We start from the raw sequence: 19,911 nt of genomic DNA on the forward strand, positions 1-19,911 counted from the left end.
TTCATGTGCGTGCGAGCGAGTTTGCTGCCTCGTCTGAAGCTCAGGCTCTGTTGGGAATTCGAGCTCCAGCACGGGGACTCCCAGTCCCCTGCCGCGTTCAGTGGGATGGCACTCCAGTAGTTAGCTTTATGACTTTATTACTAGGTCTTTAAGCAGAGATTATTGCTCTTCCACCATGAGATATAAGAATATTGCTCTGGGATTTCACCTGCAACCCAAGGTAAACATTATTTGTGTAAAAATAAGAGTGGGCAATGAAACCTCACACGGTTCTGGCATCACTTCCTTTTATTGGGCTTTTAAAACCTGTTCAGAAAGGAGAGGAGAGGTGCATTTTCTTCTCTAGCTAGTTGTATGTCAGGTTATTGGCACTGATCTCTCTGCCACAGACTGTGGCCTTTGCGCAGAAGTGGACATGTGGAAGGTACTGTAGGAGGGCAGGATTAGACATGTGCTTCGCTTCAGTAGCATCTCCTGTCTCTTTTGTTTCTTGTTTCCAAACTCTTCTGGCCTTTCTTATTATAAAGGGATGAGGTCATTCTAGATTTAGACAGCTCTTGTGTGCCAATGCTCAAAATCAGAGAAAGGAAACAACAAGATAATTGTACGGTGCTCCGGGTATCTCATGGTAACTGTGGGAGTCCAGCTGGTGGGTTTCCAAGGCGTGCGTGAAGTCGATATAAAAACAGTAATAATTTAAACTATTAAGGAACCCAGAAGGGAAGACAAGAAGAGGAGGGACACCAACTGGAAATGGACTGAAACGAGCCCTGTGCGGGCTGCACAGCCCATCAGCGGCTCCGCAGCAGGTGCTGTTAACACAGCAGCCCTGAGCTGAGCCTGTCGCTGAGCGTGCTGGTGGGTCTGAGCCGCAGCTCTGAGCAGGTCAGCGCGACACGCAGCTGTGCCCATGGCCCTTGTTACCTCTGTAATGAGGACACGGACCTGCTGAGGTGGGGTGAGACCAGCAGACCTCATTCTTTGAGGATTTGTGGTCCTTGGTAAAAGAGGCCAGATCAGCGGCTGAGAAAAAGAAGGAATTTATCCTCTCTGATTTGCAATGAGCAAATTAAGATGACTTTTTTTTCTTTTGAGCAAGTAGTGCTCTTGTATTTAGTGAGTGCTAAACCAGGAGCGGCAGAAAAATCAAGAAGTATGGAAAAATTACTGAGCCACAAAGAGAACTTGAGCTGGGAAAGCAACGTAATTTATTTTAGCAGGCACCCGTTGGAGACCAAATGGCTGCTACAGATTTCTGCCCTGTAGGATAAAAAGCCTTGACTGTTGGGAAATGTGAGACGGCAAATCTGACTTTCCCCTCATTTCTCTGAGTTCTCGCATACGACTGCTGTGAATTTGGCTGCTGTTCAGGCAGACGAGTGGTGCTGTTGTTTGTTTGAGCAGCGGTTTGCAGTGTCGCACGTGGCTTTGCTGGGCACAGCAGCATCATCCTGTGGCGGATCCTGCCCCGCTGTAGCTGCCCCAAGGCCGTGGCGAACCGCGTCCCTCCTGAAGGATGTGGGGTTTTGCTCTCCATCGCAGTCGATGGGACTTGGGGACCTCCCCACCGCGCAGCTCATGGGTGGCTTTGTGACACCAGGAGCCGTGCGGTGCCTCGTGCTCGGCGCCCGCTGATGCGAAGCCAAAGCGGAGCGACAGCAGCGTGAAGACGCATCTCCCAGGTGGCGCCTTTCCCGGGCGGTCTGTGCGATCCACACAGCGTGCCCGAGCCCCGATCCTCACGGAGCGGCTGGGGCATCCTCGAAAGGGATCCATAGCTGCTGTGAGAGCATCGCAGGAGCCCCCGCTCCCTCTGCTCCCGCACGGGGAGGCCTCATGTCAGCTCGCTGCAGTGTTTCATCCTTGCGCTTGTCTTCTCAAATGGCTCATCAGCACAGCCGGGAGCCGTGAGGACTCGAGACCTGACAGTTGTGCTGTCTCTGCCTCCCTCCAAGCGTGTAACAACATACATAGGCAAAGGCAGGGGCTTTGATCTGCTCCTTGTGTATTTATCACAATGTGTTCGTTTTCATTTTATCTGGAAGTCTCACAGTCAAATTAGTCCTGGAAAACTCTTCCCTCTAGTGTTCAGCCGGGCTTGTGCCGCAGAATGTGGCACCTTTGGTTTTACCAAAGCAGCAGCCAGGTCACCCCACGGGCATGGCGCTCCCCGGAGCCGCTCCCCGGGTTACAGCTCCTTCCCTCCTGTGCTGCAGGTGAACATCATCCCCATCATTGCCAAGGCAGACACCATCTCCAAGAGCGAGCTGCACAAGTTCAAGATCAAGATCATGAGCGAGCTGGTCAGCAACGGGGTGCAGATCTATCAGTTCCCCACGGACGACGAAGCGGTTGCAGAGATCAACTCCGTGATGAACGTGAGTGACACCACGGGGGCTTTGCCTCCAAAAGGCCCGACAAACTAAATCACTGCATGAAAGTGCGTTTGAAGGGCAAGTTGCATTGGGATTGTCCAGACGCTCAATCTATTTGAAAGTCGAGCTGTGGATCTGACAGACGCCTCAGGCTATTGCATACAGAGTTAATGAAATTGTGGCTCTTATTTAATCTGTGGGCTCTCTGGAGAAACTCAGCTCGGCTCTAAAATTTGTTTTATTGCATTTTTGAAAAAGACTTTCTTCAAAATCTATTCTGTCTGCTTTCAGGCCGCTTTTCAGTTGAGGAGGGCGAAACTTTGAATAAAAATTGTACAGTTAAGATTTATATTGGCCTTCCGACTTGAGGAGGGTAAGCAGAGGAAACCCAATTTAAAATAAGACAAATTGTTAGACCCTATTTTGTCTTTTTTTTGAAATTCAGGTCCGGTTCAGACCTGGCACACGTGCAAACACTTTCCAGTTTCCTGTCTCCCAAATCAGTGCAGCTATTGCAGTAGAAACGGCTGGGATGTTTACATGTTAATTTTTAAAATAAAACGTCGCTTTTTTCATCAAAATGAACCTTTTTTTGTAGAGCTGTTTCTGATTAAATGCTTTGTCTTCTCTTTCAACTGCTCCCTTTTTTTAAATTTAGTTTCAATAGCCAGTTGATTTCTGGGTCAACTAGATATGCATTTCACTTTAATAGGCTTTTTTTGCTGAGTTCATGAAAAATTTGGAGGACGCACTCTTTTTAAAGTAATTGCAAGCTGCGTGCATGGGGGAGAAAAACAAGTCATGCTTGCTTGCTTTTTCTTTTGTTATTTGTTTTTTCCCCCTTTCTCCCCAAATGAAAGTATTTTTGGCCACTTTGCCACAAGTTCCACAATTCTGCATTCGTTTCCTCTTCAATGTGAAGGACTTTCGCAACCTCATCCTACCAAAGGGCCTGATCCGGGCTCCGCTCCTGCAGTGCCCCAGGACGGGGTTTCTCTGTTCATTTGTTTCCTTCCTCGTTCGTTTATTTGTTTCCTTTCCTGTTTATTTGTTTGTTTCCTTCCCCATTAGTTTATTTGTTTCCTTCCCCGATTGTTTGTTTCCTTCCCCATTTGTTTATTTGTGATCTTGGTGTTCTGACCATATTTTCCCGTCTCGTTCAGCCCGGCCAGCGTTGCTAGTAAGCTGTGCTCTGGCCCTTCGCTGCTCTCTGTTGTAATATCACAGAATCCCAGAATGTCAGGGGTTGAAGGGCCCTGGAAAGCTCATCCAGTGCAATCCCCCCATGGAGCAGGAACACCCAGATGAGGTTACACAGGAAGGTGTCCAGGCGGGTTGGAATGTCTGCACAGAAGGAGACTCCACAACCCCCCTGGGCAGCCTGGGCCAGGCTCTGCCACCCTCACCCCCAACAAGTTGCTTCTCAAATTGAAGTGGAACATTTTGTGTTCCAGTTTGTATCCCTTACCCCTTGTCCTATCACTGGTTGTCACAGAGAAGAGCCTGGCTCCATCCTCCTGACACTCACCCTTCATATATCTGTAAATATTAATAAGGTCACCCCTCATCCCAGCTCATAGCAGAGACTACCCTGAGTATTGGAGACGGGTGCTTCAGAGGAAGGACATTTTGCAGTAGACCTGTGCCTGGGTGAGCGGATCTACCGGGCAGGCTGATCCCCGAGGGGTCAGCCCATGCGCTGACTCTTGGCTGTGTTTCAGGCTCACCTGCCCTTCGCCGTGGTGGGCAGCACGGAGGAGGTGAAGGTTGGGAACAAGCTGGTGAGAGCTCGGCAGTACCCGTGGGGAGTGGTGCAGGGTAAGGTGCTGCGAGCGGGCGCCCAACGCGACCCCCTGTGTGCATCCCCGTACAGACGCTGGCACCGTCTCCAGCTCTGCCCTCCCGTGTGTGTGCGTGAAGCTGCCGGTGCTGAACGGGGCAGAAATGTCCTGTGTGGCCTCCTGTGCAACCAGTCTTCCCTTTGAACTCCCATTCCTAATGGCAGGTAGTAATAGTCAATGGGAATGGAATCACAGAATCATTTTGGTTGGAAGAGACCCTTAATGTCATCGAGTCCAACTGTAACCTAACTCTGGCACTGCCCCATGTCCCTAAGAGCCTCATGTATATGTCTGTCCAACCCTCCAGGGCTGGTGACTCCAGCACCGCCCTGGGCAGCCAGTTCCAATGCCCCACAGCCCTTTGGGGAAGAAATTGTTCCCAGATCCAACCTCAACCTCCCCTGGTGCAACTTGAGGCCGTTTCCTCTGCTCCTGGCGCTTGTTCCTGGGGAGCAGAGCCCGACCTCCCTGGCTCCAAGCTCCTTTCAGGCAGTTCAGAGATCAGGTCTCCCCTCAGCTCCTGTTCTCCAGCTGAACCCCCAGGTCCCTCAGCCACTCCATCACACTTGTGCTCCAGCCCCCTCCAGAATCCCCACGTCCAGGGCTGTGTTGCGCCCTGTGCGGGACAATGGGTAGAGATCCTTGGGAGGGGAGTCTCTGGAGCTCATCTGTATGAGCATTTGCTTGTCCTGCCACGTGTGCAGTTTGCCAACTTCTCTCTTTGCTTCCATCAGTCGAGAATGAAAGTCACTGTGACTTTGTGAAGCTACGGGAAATGCTGATTCGAGTCAACATGGAAGATCTTCGGGAGCAGACTCACACCCGCCACTACGAGCTGTACAGGAGGTGCAAGCTGGAGGAGATGGGCTTCAAGGACACAGATCCAGACAGCCAACCCTTCAGGTGAGCGGCCTTCATGTCCAGCAGCAATTTAGAGCTATAGTTTGGTAATTATGCCCCTCAAAACTGGGAGGTTTGTAGGTGGTATCCACAATGCTGGGCTGGAAAATACTAGCACTGGGTTGGAACTTTGCAGCTGACTTTGGTACCATTCCCTTCCCTGTTTGTCTTCAAGTAACACAGACAGACATGCATTTTCCCATCTCTAAGTCACTGGTGTCTGAAGAGTCTGGATTTCATTTGGTTTCTTCCTCAGCCTCCAAGAAACGTATGAGACCAAAAGGAAAGAGTTCTTGGGTGAGCTCCAGAAGAAAGAGGAAGAAATGAGGCAAATGTTTGTTAACAAAGTCAAGGAGACGGAGGCAGAGCTGAAAGAGAAGGAGAGAGAGGTGGGTGTGCCAAAAACCTGTGAGAGAAGCCCAAAATGCAGCCATAGGCTCTGGGTCTGGGCAGCATGCGAATGCTGGAACGCACACGCAGCTCCTGAGCAGCCTCACCAAACAAAGCACAAACAGCCCCCACTTCCCTCGCTCGGAGAAGGGGACACGGGTCATGTTTTCAAACCAGCATCACTGGTTTAGGTGCCACAGAACCATTATTCGCAGTCCTGTGCAGGATGTAGGGGGCTCGGGTGCTGCTCAGTGCAGGATGTTTTGGTGAGCGCCCACGTTAGGCAGACTTCACCCCTTGTCTTCAAAACTAGTGAGGGATGAAGGAGCCCGCACTGTCCCCATCTCGGTGACAGGGACACTGAGCCGTGATCCTCAGCGCACTGGCCCAGGGCTCACGCTTTCTCCCGTTTGGTATGTGGTGTCGGGCAGAGCTGAACTGATTGTGGCTTTTGGTGGAGAGGCTGCGGTTGCCCAGGGCAGCTCTGCCGAGGGGCTCGCACGGTGCGGGCACTGCTGCTGTACCCGGTCTCTGGTGGGGATTCATGTGGGCACTGCTGCTGTACCGGTCTCTGGTGGGGATTTGTGCGGGCACTGCTGCTGTACCGGTTTCTGGTGGGGATTCATGCGGGCACTGCTGCTGTACCCGGTCTCTGGTGGGGATTCGTGCGGGCACTGCTGCTGTACCTGGTCTCTGGTGGGGATTCATGTGGGCACTGCTGCTGTACCCGGTCTCTGGTGGGGATTCATGCGGGCACTGCTGCTGTACCGGTCTCTGGTGAGGATTCATGCGGGCACTGCTGCTGTACCGGTCTCTGGTGGGGATTCGTGCGGGAGGTGGGACGGCGGCTCCGCGGGAGATGCGGAGGGACAGCTGTGCTGGATGTGATGCTCAGAGGGTCTGTCTCCTACCAGCTGCACGAGAAATTTGAGCACTTAAAAAGGATACACCAGGAAGAGAAGAGGAAGGTGGAGGAGAAGAGGAGGGAGCTGGAGGAAGAGATGAACGCCTTCAACAGGCGGAAAGTAGCGGTGGAAACCTTGCAGTCCCAATCCTTGCAGGCTACCTCACAGCAGCCGCTGAAGAAGGACAAAGACAAGAAAAAGTAAGTGATGGAACTCGCGTCTCTCTGCTCTGCCCCGGGGAAGCTGGGTGTCTGCTCAGACCCTTTAACGTTTGTTCAGTTGCTTAGAGAGCGAATGGAGAGGGGGATTTTGGAATCCGGGGGGTTTTGAAGTGGAGGAGAGACGAGCTCCCCCTGTGCTGGTGCCCGTGGGTGGGAGGGATTGGCAGTTTGGGGCTGTTCTCAAAGGCTGAGGTTCCTGCGGGGTTTGCCCTTGTCTCTGTGACAGTCGCCTCACAGGATCCTTGACGGATGTCGGACAGAAAGGTGACTAGAAATAAGCTGCTTCCTCCCAGCACAGAGGAGTGGGGACAATCTTGACATGGTCTTGTAGGTGTCATCCCTTGTCATCCCGTGATCTGTAGGTTTGGGTCCCTCTTTGACAGGTGCTCTTCCTTGATTTTTGGAGGCAGAGCTGTAAGGGAGGGAAGAGCAGCTTAGCGTTGAAGGTGTGTTAGAAATTCATTAAGGCTCCAAGTCACAGTTCCACTTACGGGCAAGCTCTTCTCCCCTAAAGGCAGAACTCTTAGGTGCTGCAGGTTACCTGACACTGCTGAAGGCAGCAGGAGCGTGGGGCGAGGGTGTGTGATAACGCTTTCGGCTGCCTGGCTGTGTAATGATGGAGCAGGAGTGGGGCAAACAGATTTAAGAAGAAAAGGTGTGTGGAGGTGATCCTGCTCCCATTCAAGCCAGTCTTGACACTGGCTAGGGAGCAGAATGAGAAGCGTGCCATCGGGCAGGCTGCTAAATCTGCTATTCCACCATTTTTTGGTTACTTCCCCTTGCGTGAAGGAGCTGAAGTGTCAGAGCTGCGTTCTGCCAAACCCAGAGCGGGCTGCTGGCCACACTTTCTGAGCTTTTTAATGGCGAAAAGGCAAAACACCACGGGGAGTAGCAACACCCGGGTTTGCTTGTGACAGCACAACGTTCAGCTTCACGTCGCTGATGAGATCTTGTGCTCTGCGGTGTCTCTGCTGTGAGCTGCAGCACTGGAGGAGCTCGGTCTGCACACTGACATGCGGTAATTTGTTTCTTCCTATGGAAGATAACAGTGTGTATTATTTAACCTGTTTCCTTGCAACGTCGGTGTGTTGGTGTTCAAACCAAACCAAAGAACTGTATTCTGCAGACCTCTCCGCCGTGCGTGGGCACGTCCCACCTCACACACAGAGCCCACAGTGGTTTGTGAAATAGTTGCTCTCAAAATAGGGCTGAACCCAGCTGAGTGAGCCCGTGAATTAGGCGCTGAACGCTGGGGCAGCCTGGGGCCGGCTCTGCTCTGGGGAAGGGGAGCACACGGAGCTGTGCGCTGCTCGCCGGTGCCAGCCGAGCCACTCGCTGGGATGCTCTGGTGATGGGGACCAGCTCCCTCTGTCTGCGATAGCAAGAGGTTTCGTGCACTTTGCTGGTCTTGGCCGCCTGCAGAGGCTCCTCAGTGGTGGCTGGCAAAGCGCAGCTCGGGCGGCGTGCGAGGGACCAAGGGGAAGGTGCTGTGACCTCGCAGGGGCTGGGAATGTATCGTGAGCCTGCCGAGGGGGGATTTTTTCTTGTTTCAATTTTTAGGAGTGCTAGTTGAACCTGTCATCATCTCCTCTTTCCACACAGTGGTTTTAGTAGGTTTAATAAAAATGGAGATGGAGGAACTGCAGGTGTTGAGGGGCAATAGAGGCGTTGGTGCTGCGGTTCTCCGGTGCTGTGTGTGCCGCGGCTGCGCTCTCCCGCTGTTTGCCCTTCTCTTCCTTTTTCTGTTATAATTCGCTACATTTTGCTTTTGTTTAATTTGCGTAACTTTAATTCATATCTCTTTTATGTTTTGTTTCTTTCAGTTAATCTCACACAGACTTTCAGGCCAAGAGTGGACTTGGTGCTTTCATGTGTTAAGTTGCTTGTTTCCCACCCCGTGACCCTTCTCATAACATTGTGTGAATGGACCAAAGTGAAAGAGAACATGAGCATCTTCGGTGGCTGCAGCGATCGCCTCGCTGCTGTGTGTACAGGACTGACAGGAGGTGTTAAGGAAGTAACCTGACCATGTACATTTGGTTAAAATCAACTAATCCCTAAAGTAAGATGTTTCATTCTAAACCCAGTGACGGAGCAGCTGTGTATAGAGTGACCGTAACTGTCTGTCTCAACCCATCTTACCCACCAGCTCAATACTTGTGGTCTAGAGTTTCTGTTTGAATTGGCTAAGGTGGCTGCTTGAGGCTCGTCCACCTTCCCTGTCCGCTCACAGACGTGAGGAGCGCTATCAAGAACGCCGAAACATTTATTTTTCTAACAAAACTCTCAATTTGAATAAGTTTTTAGAATGGGTAGAAAAACACAATGCTTAGACTTTCCGCCCTGGGAATCTTAGCCCAGTAATTATATATTTTAATCCTGAATTACTCTAAACACTTTCTACATCATTTATAATATATATATATATATATAAAGAGAGAGAGTGGTTATGAAAATTAACGGGACAATGTTTAGAATTTTCTTTACTGCTGAAGTAGAACATTTATATAGAAAGATTTTTCATAAGAGTTTGTTGTATAATGTGGAACTGCAGGATTCGTGTAACTTTCCGTTTGTCACTTACCAACGTATTTTACTGTTGTGGAAAAGTTATTTAAGTGCTCATCTTTACTTTGACTCTTTAACCTTAAACTTCTTATGTGCCTGATAAGGAGAGTCCCCTAATCTTGAGCTGTGCACCTGTTTATGGCAATAGGCTCGTTCCTCTTACAAGGTGCTTCCTTTGACGCTCCTCATGCCAACGAATCACGGCCGTGTTTTCCTGGGTGACCGAGCTTAGAGCAATAATTAGGATCAATATTATTCTTTTTTTCCATTTTGTGATAAGGCAGGATGAAAACTGAACAGAGTAAAGGAAAAACAGTTGGACCCAAATCCATCCATCAGATAACAGGCTAAAAGAAAGCAAATATTTTATATTAACCCCACATAGTGTCTTTAGAGTTTATAAAAGCACTGGCTGGCTAAGTGTTGGGTGTGGGGGTGTGCGTTTTGATTTAGTTATTAATGTCGCAGGATTTCTGTGATTTTTGTTTTCTTAAAGACCTGTCTTTGAGCTGAGATGGCAGCGAGTTCCCCGCTGGACTCGCGATGGGGAGCGCGGCCCCGCGCCCGAGCCGGCTCGCGCTCTTCTTCAACTCCCCTGTCCCATTAAACCAGCTTGTTTTGGTTTCTTCCCCTAAATACATGCTCAGGTGTCAAACCGTTTTCGTCTGGACATTGGCCATTTATATGGATATATTGAAAATTACATCAGCACTACTTAGTGCTTGTATGAAACAACCTCATGAAGACCTCGCAGGTACCTTTTAGAACAGGCTGTTTTTCGGAATAAAAGTCATGCACACGTATTAGCAGTCTGCTGAAAGCTGGGCCTTGGATTTTTCAGGCTGCTCCTCCAGGTTAGATGTGTTTTAAAGAGTAACTGCCCAGTGTTAGGAGGGCCCGTGTGTTTTGTTCGGAGAAGCGCACAAGGAGCACAACCTGCTGCTCCATGTGAGGAGACAACCCCAGCTCACCCTGATTGCAGCCCGATCGTGCACCAGCTTAGGGGCAGAATTTGGATTTGTTTTGCTAATGAGAGAAACTCCAGCGCACTAATTGGCTGAGTGAGCAGCGCTATTCGGTTCGTTGTGTTGCTTCTCAGGGGCAACGCTACAAAAGCCGAGATAGACCCATCACTGCTGCTATTGGGCTGCAAACACCATCGCTGCCCAGCCCCTCGTCTTCTCCCCATCTCCTGCAGGGAGATCTGTGCAAATCTGTGCAAACGGTTCCATCTGCCCTGGCTCAGCAGAGCTCCACCCTTTGCTCCTACAATAACAGCTCGTTCGGAATAATCATAACAAAAGAGTAAAAACCTTCAAATCCATGGGCATTGTGGAGAAATTTCCAGCTTTTCTGATGAAGACATTCAGAATGTATGTAACAATATTTTAATGATTATTATTATTATTATTATGTGTACGTTGACTTTATGTTGTGACAGACACACCTTTCCTTTGTAGTAACGTGTTCTCCAGAGCAGTCAACATCGTAACCTCCCCGATGGCACTCGGTAGTTTTTCTCTCCAGTACCTGATTTTTCCTATAGGCTGACACAAGATTTCAGTATGTGCTATATAGGGTAGCTCTGTATCTTATCTTTATTTAACAAGTTACAAATACATGCTGATGCGAATCTCACTCCAGTCTGAAGATCTACATCTTCTAGGCTAGAAGTGAAAAGCCCTTCAGAAATGAGCGAAGCCATTCAGTTACCCACCTTTTAGCTGCTTTATACGTTTATCTGTAAAAGGTTCACGTTGATGGGAAAAACTGTCTGTTTTTTTAATCATGTAAACATTTGCCATCATGTATGTTGTCTGCTTTCTAATTTAAAGTGTGGTTTTGTGGCTCTGAGCTCTGTCAGTGTCACGTCGGAGGGGCCTCGGGGACCGGCCATGGTTGTGGCCCCTCCACGTGCCCGTCCCTTTGCCATTCCAAACGTGTTGACTTGTTTTGTTTAATTTTCAGTTCTTTCCGCTCACTTTGTACATTTTTTTTCTTTTTCTTTTATTAAATCTCATGTATTTTGAGTTTTTTGTGGTGTCGTTTCTTCAGCAGTGGGTTTCCTGCGTTACGCAGCGGTTCCCTTCTGAAGTAATAAAGCGTAATGATTGCAAGCTTACCAGTCACAGGGTGTCTTGTGGCTGTTGGGAACATCCAAAAATAAAATTAGCTAATTAATTAAGAATTAACTAATCATATAGTACGCAGAAAAGCACCTCACCTGTAATCTGGAGAGAAATTCTAAGAATTGAAGTCAAATGCCATCCCTGTTAGGGCAGCAGCAGCGTTGAAGTGTGTTGGTACATCACTTGGAGGGGTCTGGCAAGCGAGCGGGTGGATTTACCGTCCGTTTTGCTGGTGGGATGGTGCCCAAAGAGGTGATTTAAGGATGGGGTGGAAAAGGGGCAGAGACGGAGGGTGGTAGGTTCGCAGGGGCGGTGGTGTTTAGTGTTAACAAGAGCTGTGTGTTTTTCCTGGAGAAGCACATCATGCGCTCAGATCACGGCCAAAACAGCCCAGTTTAGGTTTGGGGCTGTATTTGCAGAGAGCTTTACTGATGGCCCTTTCTTGGTGTCCGCTCTGTGGACCATTGCTGTGTATGATGCATTCAGCTATTTTAGGGCGTCTCTGGGTTTTATTTGGTATCGGGCAGAGACCGATGCTGCACTTAAAACCAGAAAGAGGAGTTGGACAGTGTTTGCTGAAGCGCTGCTTCACGCGGGAGCTTTTCCTGCAGCCCTGGTTGGAAGAGCAGAGCGGAGCTGGTGATCCTGGCTGCTTCTGGAACCTGCTCAGCACCGTGCAGCCAGGCTGTGCTGATGCTGCAGGAGTTGGCTTGTGTGCGAGACCTCTGCTTTCTGTGTTGAACGCTCAGCTTGCTGAAAGGCAGAGGGCAGTTCTGGTCACCTCCTGTGCTTGTTTGCGTCCCAGCTTCTTGCACAGCCGGGCTGTTCCTGCTGCGGTACCGTGTGGCATGGATGCTGTATGGATGCTGTATGGATGCCATATGTCCACCCGCAGAGCTGAGCAGGAGCAGGTGCTTGGAGCTGGTGTGATACTAATATTTGTTGCCTGTGGTGAGCACCGACAAAGAGTGCAGCTGGTGAAAGGCTGAGTCTGGGTCACAGTTGTTGCTTGAGCCTGTTACCTTTTTGAAGGATAAGCTTTAGTGGGGACTTTGCAGTAGATACCAAGTGGTTTGTGTGGAACGTTTCACAACCTTTTCCATGCCCACACTCCTCCGCAGCTCTCCCCATCCCGTACAGCGCATCCCTTCTTGGGAAAAACATTCAGATCAATCCCCTGGTGACCAGTTCCAGACCAGATCTTGGCAGCCACAAGAGCTGCTCTGAGTTGCAATGGTTTAAACGTCCCTGGTGCACCCAGTGCTCTCTGCTATGAGGCAGCATCCGTTCCATTTGTGTTTGACCTTTCATGCTGTCTTCATGTAAATAACTGAAACTTAAATACTGATTCTCTTTTGTTCTTTCTGTAGCTTTTTTAGTCTTCCCACTGCGTGCTCCATAACATCAGGAAGACATGTTAATTAGAAGATTTATTAAGGCCAAAACATCTCATGCAGAAGAAATTAATTGGTGCTTTCACCTTTAAGCTTGCAATAAGTTGCACAGAAGAGATTATATAGCAAGGACTAAGATGCACCGTATCTTCTGATTGGGAAAACTTTGATCAGGTTTCTTTGATGAAATCTAAGATACTTACCAACAGATAAATTGCTAACGAAGGCTGCTGCATGGCTTGCACTAAAACCAGAGCGCTAATCTCCGGGCGAGAGCCCGTCCTAAGCCGTTAACTCTGACCCAGCAGGCTGGGGTAGCGCCAGGCGCGATCCCACTTTGCTGCTTGAGCTGCTGCTGTCATGGGGCTCCTGGGGCTGGTTTTGGGGTGTAACTGGGGAACCTCCTCACACCCCTCACCTTTCAGCTGGATCCTCATGTTTCTTAGCAATAACTCCTCTGTGTAGCTTTTTTCTGTAGACTTACAGGTTTTATAACCCGGATCCCGCACCCTTCCTTGGTTCGGGTTGCCGCGCACCCGCACTCTTCCCAGAGCTCCTGCCACCTCGCTCGTGATTCGGGGACGGGAACCTGCGGGTCCCAGCGCCGGCACCTCCACTGCCATGGGCTGGGCGAGAACGGAACCAGTTGAAAGGACAACTAGATGTTATATGTGAATGGAAGGGCAATGGTTTAAAGCTGGAGACTCGGCGTTCCTGGGTGTGGGTTCTGTGTTTGTAACAGACTGGCCTCCCTCACACAAATACTTGTGGAGTTTGTTTTTTGGGTTTTTTTTTTATTAAGGAACATAAAATAAGTGTGATGTCTGTGCCTCAGTCTAACTTCACCCAAGAACAGGGAAAGGCCCTAGTTTATCATTGTTTTAAAACAACCTTGTAAATTAATCTCAGGAATGACCTGCTTGTACCAAAGTTGGGTTTAATAAAACCAAAACTGACTTGTTTAACGAACACCTGTTAAAAACACCTTTTGTACCCTAGTTACATCCACTGGAACAACAAAGTGCTGCGTCCAAATTCCCAACCCTCACAATTATCCCAGTTTCTCTCTGTTAACCCTGTGTCTCTGTGTTCCGAGTGTGATGTCCCCTATACACCCTGTACATCTGGGGCGGCTGCTGCTCGTCCTGGTGCTGTAGGACCAGCAGAAAACCCGTCCTTAGTAGGAGGTTTGAGGGAAACCTGCACCACGTACCACCACCTTGTGCTGGGTGGTGTGACCGGAGGGGGACGAGATGTGGCTGTGAACACCGGGGTGGTGACAGGAGCCCAATGAGGCAGCCTGGGTGTCCCCACCCGAGTCTGGGACAGAGGGGACGGTGTGGAGGCAGCGCCTGCTGCAGGCACTGAGCTCCTGCCCCGGGTGTGCTGTACACAGCAGTCGCTGAAGCCTCTGGATGCCCTTGGTAGAAATTAGAAGCTGGAAATAAATTTCAGCGAGTAACAGGTATGTGGCTTGAAAATAACCAAACCAGACCCACGGGAAGTTCTGGTGGCTCCTGCCCCTTGCAGGCAGCAGGGACTAAACCTGCAGGTAAGTGTGCTTGTCCCATGTTTCTCATCCTGTCTCCATGTCTGCTGTGCCCTCACCGCGCTGGACAGAAGCTCTGACGTCCCTCGTGGGACCCGCTGCGCTTTCACCGCTGCTTCACGTCCCGTCTGCTCACACATCATCTGCACCACATCTCTGACACCGAATGTTTCTCTCTGGAACACGTGGGCACTGCTTTCATTGTGGTTTGGAGAGAAAAGCGTGGCTTTCCCCCCGCACACAAAGCTCGCTCTGTTCTCATTGCCCGTTCTGGCAAATGTAATGTTTTAGAAAGCGTTATCTGTTAACAGAGCTGCTCGGGACACCAGTCCTGCACCGCTCGGCATTGGGAACTCCTCTCCTACAAGGTAAGGTGACAAGCAAGGGAAGGAAGGACAGAAACCTCCCTACACTGATGCGTGCAGCTCTTACACAGCATGAGGGTCTACTTGCTCCTGTTTCATCCCTTATTTATTGATCCTGTATCATTGCGTGGGACCCTTTCCTGGTCTGTGACAGGATTTGTAGGTGTGGTAGTGTTATCAATCCAGTACTGCCTGGATTACATGTCCACATGGGTATATAAATCACATGAAAATGCTAGGCCTGTTGTTTAAAATGAGAACACAAACAAATAGAAAACCCAAAGAAAACTCTTATTTTAAAAGGATGTGTAAGGCTGGTCTTAAAAAGTGCAACAGAGGTTTAAACTGACCTCTGTAGTTTGTAAAAATTCTTTGCTATGGAGATTGTGGCAATTTGTATTGTCCAGTTGGAGAAGACAGAAGTTCGCTGATACTAGTTCTGCAGTTGCTGCTTCCAAAGCAGAAATTCTCCTCTAGTCCCTTTCCAGTGTTGCAAGGGGGGACACAGGGAGCTGCCTCCTCCGAGGCCCCGCGTTCCCCTCCCACCCTCCTCACTGTACAGGTGTCTGAATCCATTGTAGTACCCATCCCTCTCCACGATGTCTTGAGCAATTTGGGCTATAGTAGGTGTGAAAGGTGCTAAAACTGGCTGGACGCTCGACCTCATTTGAAGGGCATTCTTCAGCCCAGTAGGGTGGTGCTGGGGTGACCTTGCCTTGGGGTGGCCCTGGAGGGCTTGACTAGCAGGACAGAAATATGAACAGTGTTGGATGGCTGCAAGCGCATTAGCTCTTGATCCACAAGCATTTTGCAGTGGATGAATTCAGTGCTGTTAATAGGTAAGGAAAAGAGCAGATTGTGTTTTTGTAAATTCATGATAAATTACTGCTCCTGTAACTCTGCAATTGGGGGAGGGCAGGGACAGGCTGTACTCAGTCGATGCATATCAGCAATATGGATGTTGGCCCTGATGCGAAACTCTTAACCGGGAGCTCCTGAACTGCTGCACAAAAGGGGGCAAGTGCTCCTTCTTTTTAGGAGGTGACAACAGTCAGGAGGGACAGGAGGAGGCTGGGTTATTTCAGACAAATTCAAGACCACAGAACGGGTCAATGGTAAGCTGACAGCATGGCTGTTTATCCTTCTGGGTATTCTCTCTTAAAAGACATGTGTTCTAGCAAACCGGAGAAAAGATTTTAGGGGAAAAAATAAAAAGCTTGGTGCATCATTAGAAGCCAAACTGATTTTGGTTTAAAAGCCATGGAACTGTACTTGGGAGGTTTTGCAGTGTTCAGAGGGAGCTGGGAACACAGTGGGCAGGTTTGGAGGTGCTCTCGGACGCTCCCGTTGTGGGAGAATCTCTCCTTGCTCAGGGGGCAGGGGGATATCTGTGGCCAAGCAACCTGGAAACCTCCCTTCCAGCCAAAGGGAAGGCTCTTTCCCCAGACCCACCCCTTCACTGCCGTTTTACTCCCCTTTTTTGTTATTATAGCACTAGCAGGGCCTGCAGCAAAGGCAGAACATGGACACAGGCGTCTCAGCAGGCTGCTAAGGTGCAGTGTTAGTCATAAATATGCGTGTGCTTTATTAATTTCTCGGTGTCCTGGCTTCAAGATTTGCGCCCAAAGGCCATTTTGATTCCTACCTGTTCTTTTTTTAGCAGATCAGTAATAACAGGAAACCAGGCAGGAGTCAGCGTGTCCAGCTCCAAGGTGATGATCACCAAGGCCAGCGTGGAGCCCTTGAACTGCACGAGCTGGTGGGACGCCATCCAGTGCTGCAGCTGCCTGGTCAAGAGCGCCACGTGGCGGGAAGGATTCCTCTGAGAATTCATCTGAGATTCCATCGCCCTGCGTGGAACTGCAGAGAACAGAATATATATATATATATTAAAAAAAAAGAAAAAAGCAGAGGTCAGTGAACTTCGTATGTTTTCCTGTGCTATCAACCAGAAGTACAGACTAATTTCATCTCATATCAGGAAACCTAAAGGGTTCCCCCCCTTCCTTTTTGTTTTGTGTTTGTACTTGCCAACCATGGAACTGGCTTTTTGAGCTTATAATGAATGTACAAGGTCTGTGTTTCCGAACAATTTCTGAAGTTTCTACGTTATCCAGATGCTATCCAGAAGATTCAATTCAGGCCGGCAGATATAAATAGAGTAAAATCAATAATTGTGACTGCACCCTGACTGTACTGAGGAAACAAGCACCTAAGAAAGGCAGTTTTCACAATCAGCAGCCTAAGATGGCTTAATATTTGCACATAACCTTAACGAAGGGATCCAGGATGTGTTTGTATCACATGATTTTTGCCTTATTAGCACATGATCATTTCCAGAAGACAAAGTTTAATTGTTTCTATCAAATGTTTAGTAACTGCAATGTGAACTAAGTGCCAGATTGGGGTAGTCTCATTGCCTAAAACAAGGGTGAATAATTAGTGGAGTGAAAAGGAAAATGGTTTAAAAAAAACCTGTGTGTGAAATGTAGCAAAACTCTGACAGCTTTCTATGTACAGTATTAATAGAATGGAAATAGTTAGAAATATTTTTGCAGTGTGTATTTAAAAAAAATTAAAATGGCATATAGTTGTGCATTATGAGAATCTTTTTAATGTCCATTTTAGTTGTCCTTTGAAGATGAGAGTAATTTTTTGAGCAAAATGAAAGTTTTAAATAATAGAAAATTTTAGAAATAAATTTTAAAAAATCACTGTAACATTCTTCAAAAGATCTGGAACTAGTTAAGAACAGGTAGTTTTCAAAGCATCTTGGGAAGGATGTTTGGGTGTGTGTATGTGTGCGCATCTGTGTTTTCTAGTCTTATTTGATAAGGAGCTGTTTCTTTAAAGAAAAAAGAGTTTGCAAAACGATGTGTAAGAAATCCATTGGTGTTGCTGTGTAAAGATCTCAATGAAGCTTATCTAGTAGAATTCTTTCCGTTCTCAAGATCTCAGCCGGGGAGCATTTACAGCCACTCCGCATCCTCACCGATGGTATTACCTGTAAAAAAAACCATTAATAAAGAAGCCAAACATCCTACTCAGTGCTGTTTGTGTTTCTCTGTGTTGTGAAGGGATCTGATGAGCTGATAGGATCCCAGAGGGTGAAGCAGAACCCTCCTGCAGAAGAGCACGTTCCTAGGAGCTCCCATCCAAATGGCGACTGGAGCCAGCCCAGGGAGCCTCCTGGACGCTGCATCGCTCACGCATGTTCCCTCTCTCATTAGTTCTGCCGCCCCTGGGCCTGTTTTACAGGGCCTGCCACAGTTCTCTCATTTCCTGTGGCCATTGACTCAGCTTCTCCTCCTTAGATGAGGGGAAAAGAAGAATAACCTCAGCGTGACACATCCTACGAAAGGCTGAGAGCATCTCGCTGCAGCAGAAGGCATTTGAAGAGATGTGCACGATTCCAGCTCCTAGGTTTCCTCTTCTTTTTCAAAAATGGAAGGAAGAGGATCAATGCAATCTGAAACCCTTTTGGCTCTTATCTGTAAATGTCCAGAGAGTCCATCAGTGCGTTCTGCCACAAGAGATGATCCTGTGCAATCTCACACCGACACAGGCACTTGCTGGTTCTACACATTCACCTTGATGTGCAGACCTGAGTCATTTCCTCACCAGGTTCAGAAAACAGTTTTGACTCCAAGCAAACTCATCTGTCTTAGGCTTCCTCTGAAGAGCCTCTGCTCTGTCTCACCTACCTCATCCTCCCAGGACCTGTAACAATGGAACAGCAGCACTCTTGTGCACACAAAACCATGTGTGTGCATCTTAAGTATCCCCTCCAGACTAAGCTTTACTGTGAGCTGTGGGTTCTGAAGAAAGGAGAGAGGTTTAAGAGCAGGAGGAGGGAAACACATCCATTCCATAAGCAAATACAAGTCCTTCATCCATAAAGGTCACAATTCTTCCAAACAATGATGAAACAGGACTGAAAGTGTTACTGGCACCCCTTAAGGACCACTTAGGGTGAACAAGTTAACACTTCCTCATTGTGCCCAAGTGATTGAACGACCTCAACACAAACAGCTTGAACACAAGAGATGAGTTTAGGGTGTTTAAAATTAAACATACAGACCTCATCTTCTTCATTGGTTTTTGCTGCAAGGACAAGGCAGGAAATTGCAATGCACTAAGGATATTTGAATTGGGCCTGAAGGGAGAAGAAGAAAACATTGAGTAAAGAAGATAACAGTCTTGGGGAAATAATTGTCATTCTATGACAGATGCACAAGTTTCAAACTTCAATTGAAGTTACAGTTGCTTCTGAATTAGTTTAGCTGTAGAAAAAGTCATTTGAAGCTGTTAACAGAGCAAGGAAATCCAAAGTGAAACAAAATAATTCCTCCTCTTGGCGCAATTTTTATTCATGTACCCCACAACTTTCAGTTACTATGCAATGCCACAGTATTTCCAATGCAACATTATTCTCTTCTCAGCAGAGATACTAATTAATATGCTTTTTCCAAATGCTGGTATCAATCTAAATAGAACTGAGAACTGCAATGCTCAGTTCGAGTCTTAACTTTGGTGTTTTTTCAATGGCAAAAGAGTTGGCCCCAGGGTTTGGTTAAAAATAATGGTTTCAAAACTAAAATATTGGAAGTGGTAATGCAAATGTTTTCTGTTTAGCAGAGACAACCAGACGACGATGAGTTTTTTTTGTATTTCTCACAGCATTTGGACAACAATTCACACAAATACTTCTACTGAAGACTGTCAATCAGTGGAATCTCATCAAACACTTGAGTTCATATATATATATATATATATATGTATATGTATATGGATGTGTATATATATACGCTTAAAAGCCTTCCCCAGCAACTGACTGCTCTGTAAATCTGCTGCCAAACATAGTACCTGCTTTGTCTATAAACTGATTACATCCTCCTTACATCCCCAATCAGTAATCTAGCTGGGAAAAAGCTGGCGGAGATTCGGTACCTTTACTGATGCCAATAAGCGGTTCAAGATGCTGGCAGCCAAGGCAAATGTTTCAGGGTAAAACTGGAACTGCGAGCTTATTTCTGCAATCCAGAGAACAACTTTCTTCTAACACGACAGAGAGATGTCTGTGCCCTGAGGGGAAGAAAAAGTTAGAAGGAAAATCCAGTTAGTGCTTTGATGATTTTGTTAACATATCTCCAAAGGAAGACGCAGATCATTCTAAAAGTGCTCTAATTAACATTGCAGATGTCTGGAGGCTTGAAATGAAGAAAGTTGTTGGCTGTGACTACAGAGCCAGGGCAAATTGTGGAGCAGTTTAAA

The 19,911-nt window shown here is 48.0% G+C and overlaps 1 protein-coding gene across 3 annotated transcripts in view; it reads left to right on the top strand.

Moving 5' to 3' along the window:
- The window catches only part of SEPTIN8 (septin 8), a gene marked incomplete at both ends in the record, with an annotated part of 37,506 nt that extends 21,043 nt beyond the window's left edge, over positions 1-16,463 (top strand). Inside the window, 6 exons of one of the 3 annotated variants that reach the window (XM_080353107.1) lie at positions 2,217-2,378; positions 4,097-4,193; positions 4,951-5,119; positions 5,373-5,505; positions 6,421-6,611; positions 16,298-16,463. In XM_080353107.1, coding sequence (XP_080209233.1) covers positions 2,217-2,378; positions 4,097-4,193; positions 4,951-5,119; positions 5,373-5,505; positions 6,421-6,611; positions 16,298-16,463 — 918 coding nt within the window. Of the gene's footprint in view, positions 1-2,216; positions 2,379-4,096; positions 4,194-4,950; positions 5,120-5,372; positions 5,506-6,420; positions 6,616-12,699; positions 12,755-16,297 lie in introns of those variants that run through there. The other 2 variants (XM_080353108.1, XM_080353109.1) reach the window with 2 other exon arrangements.
- Between the last annotated feature and the right edge of the window lie 3,448 nt (positions 16,464-19,911).

The sequence above is a fragment of the Nesoenas mayeri genome, assembly GCF_963082525.1.
Source record: "Nesoenas mayeri genome assembly, chromosome: 14".
Classification (NCBI taxonomy): domain Eukaryota; kingdom Metazoa; phylum Chordata; class Aves; order Columbiformes; family Columbidae; genus Nesoenas; species Nesoenas mayeri.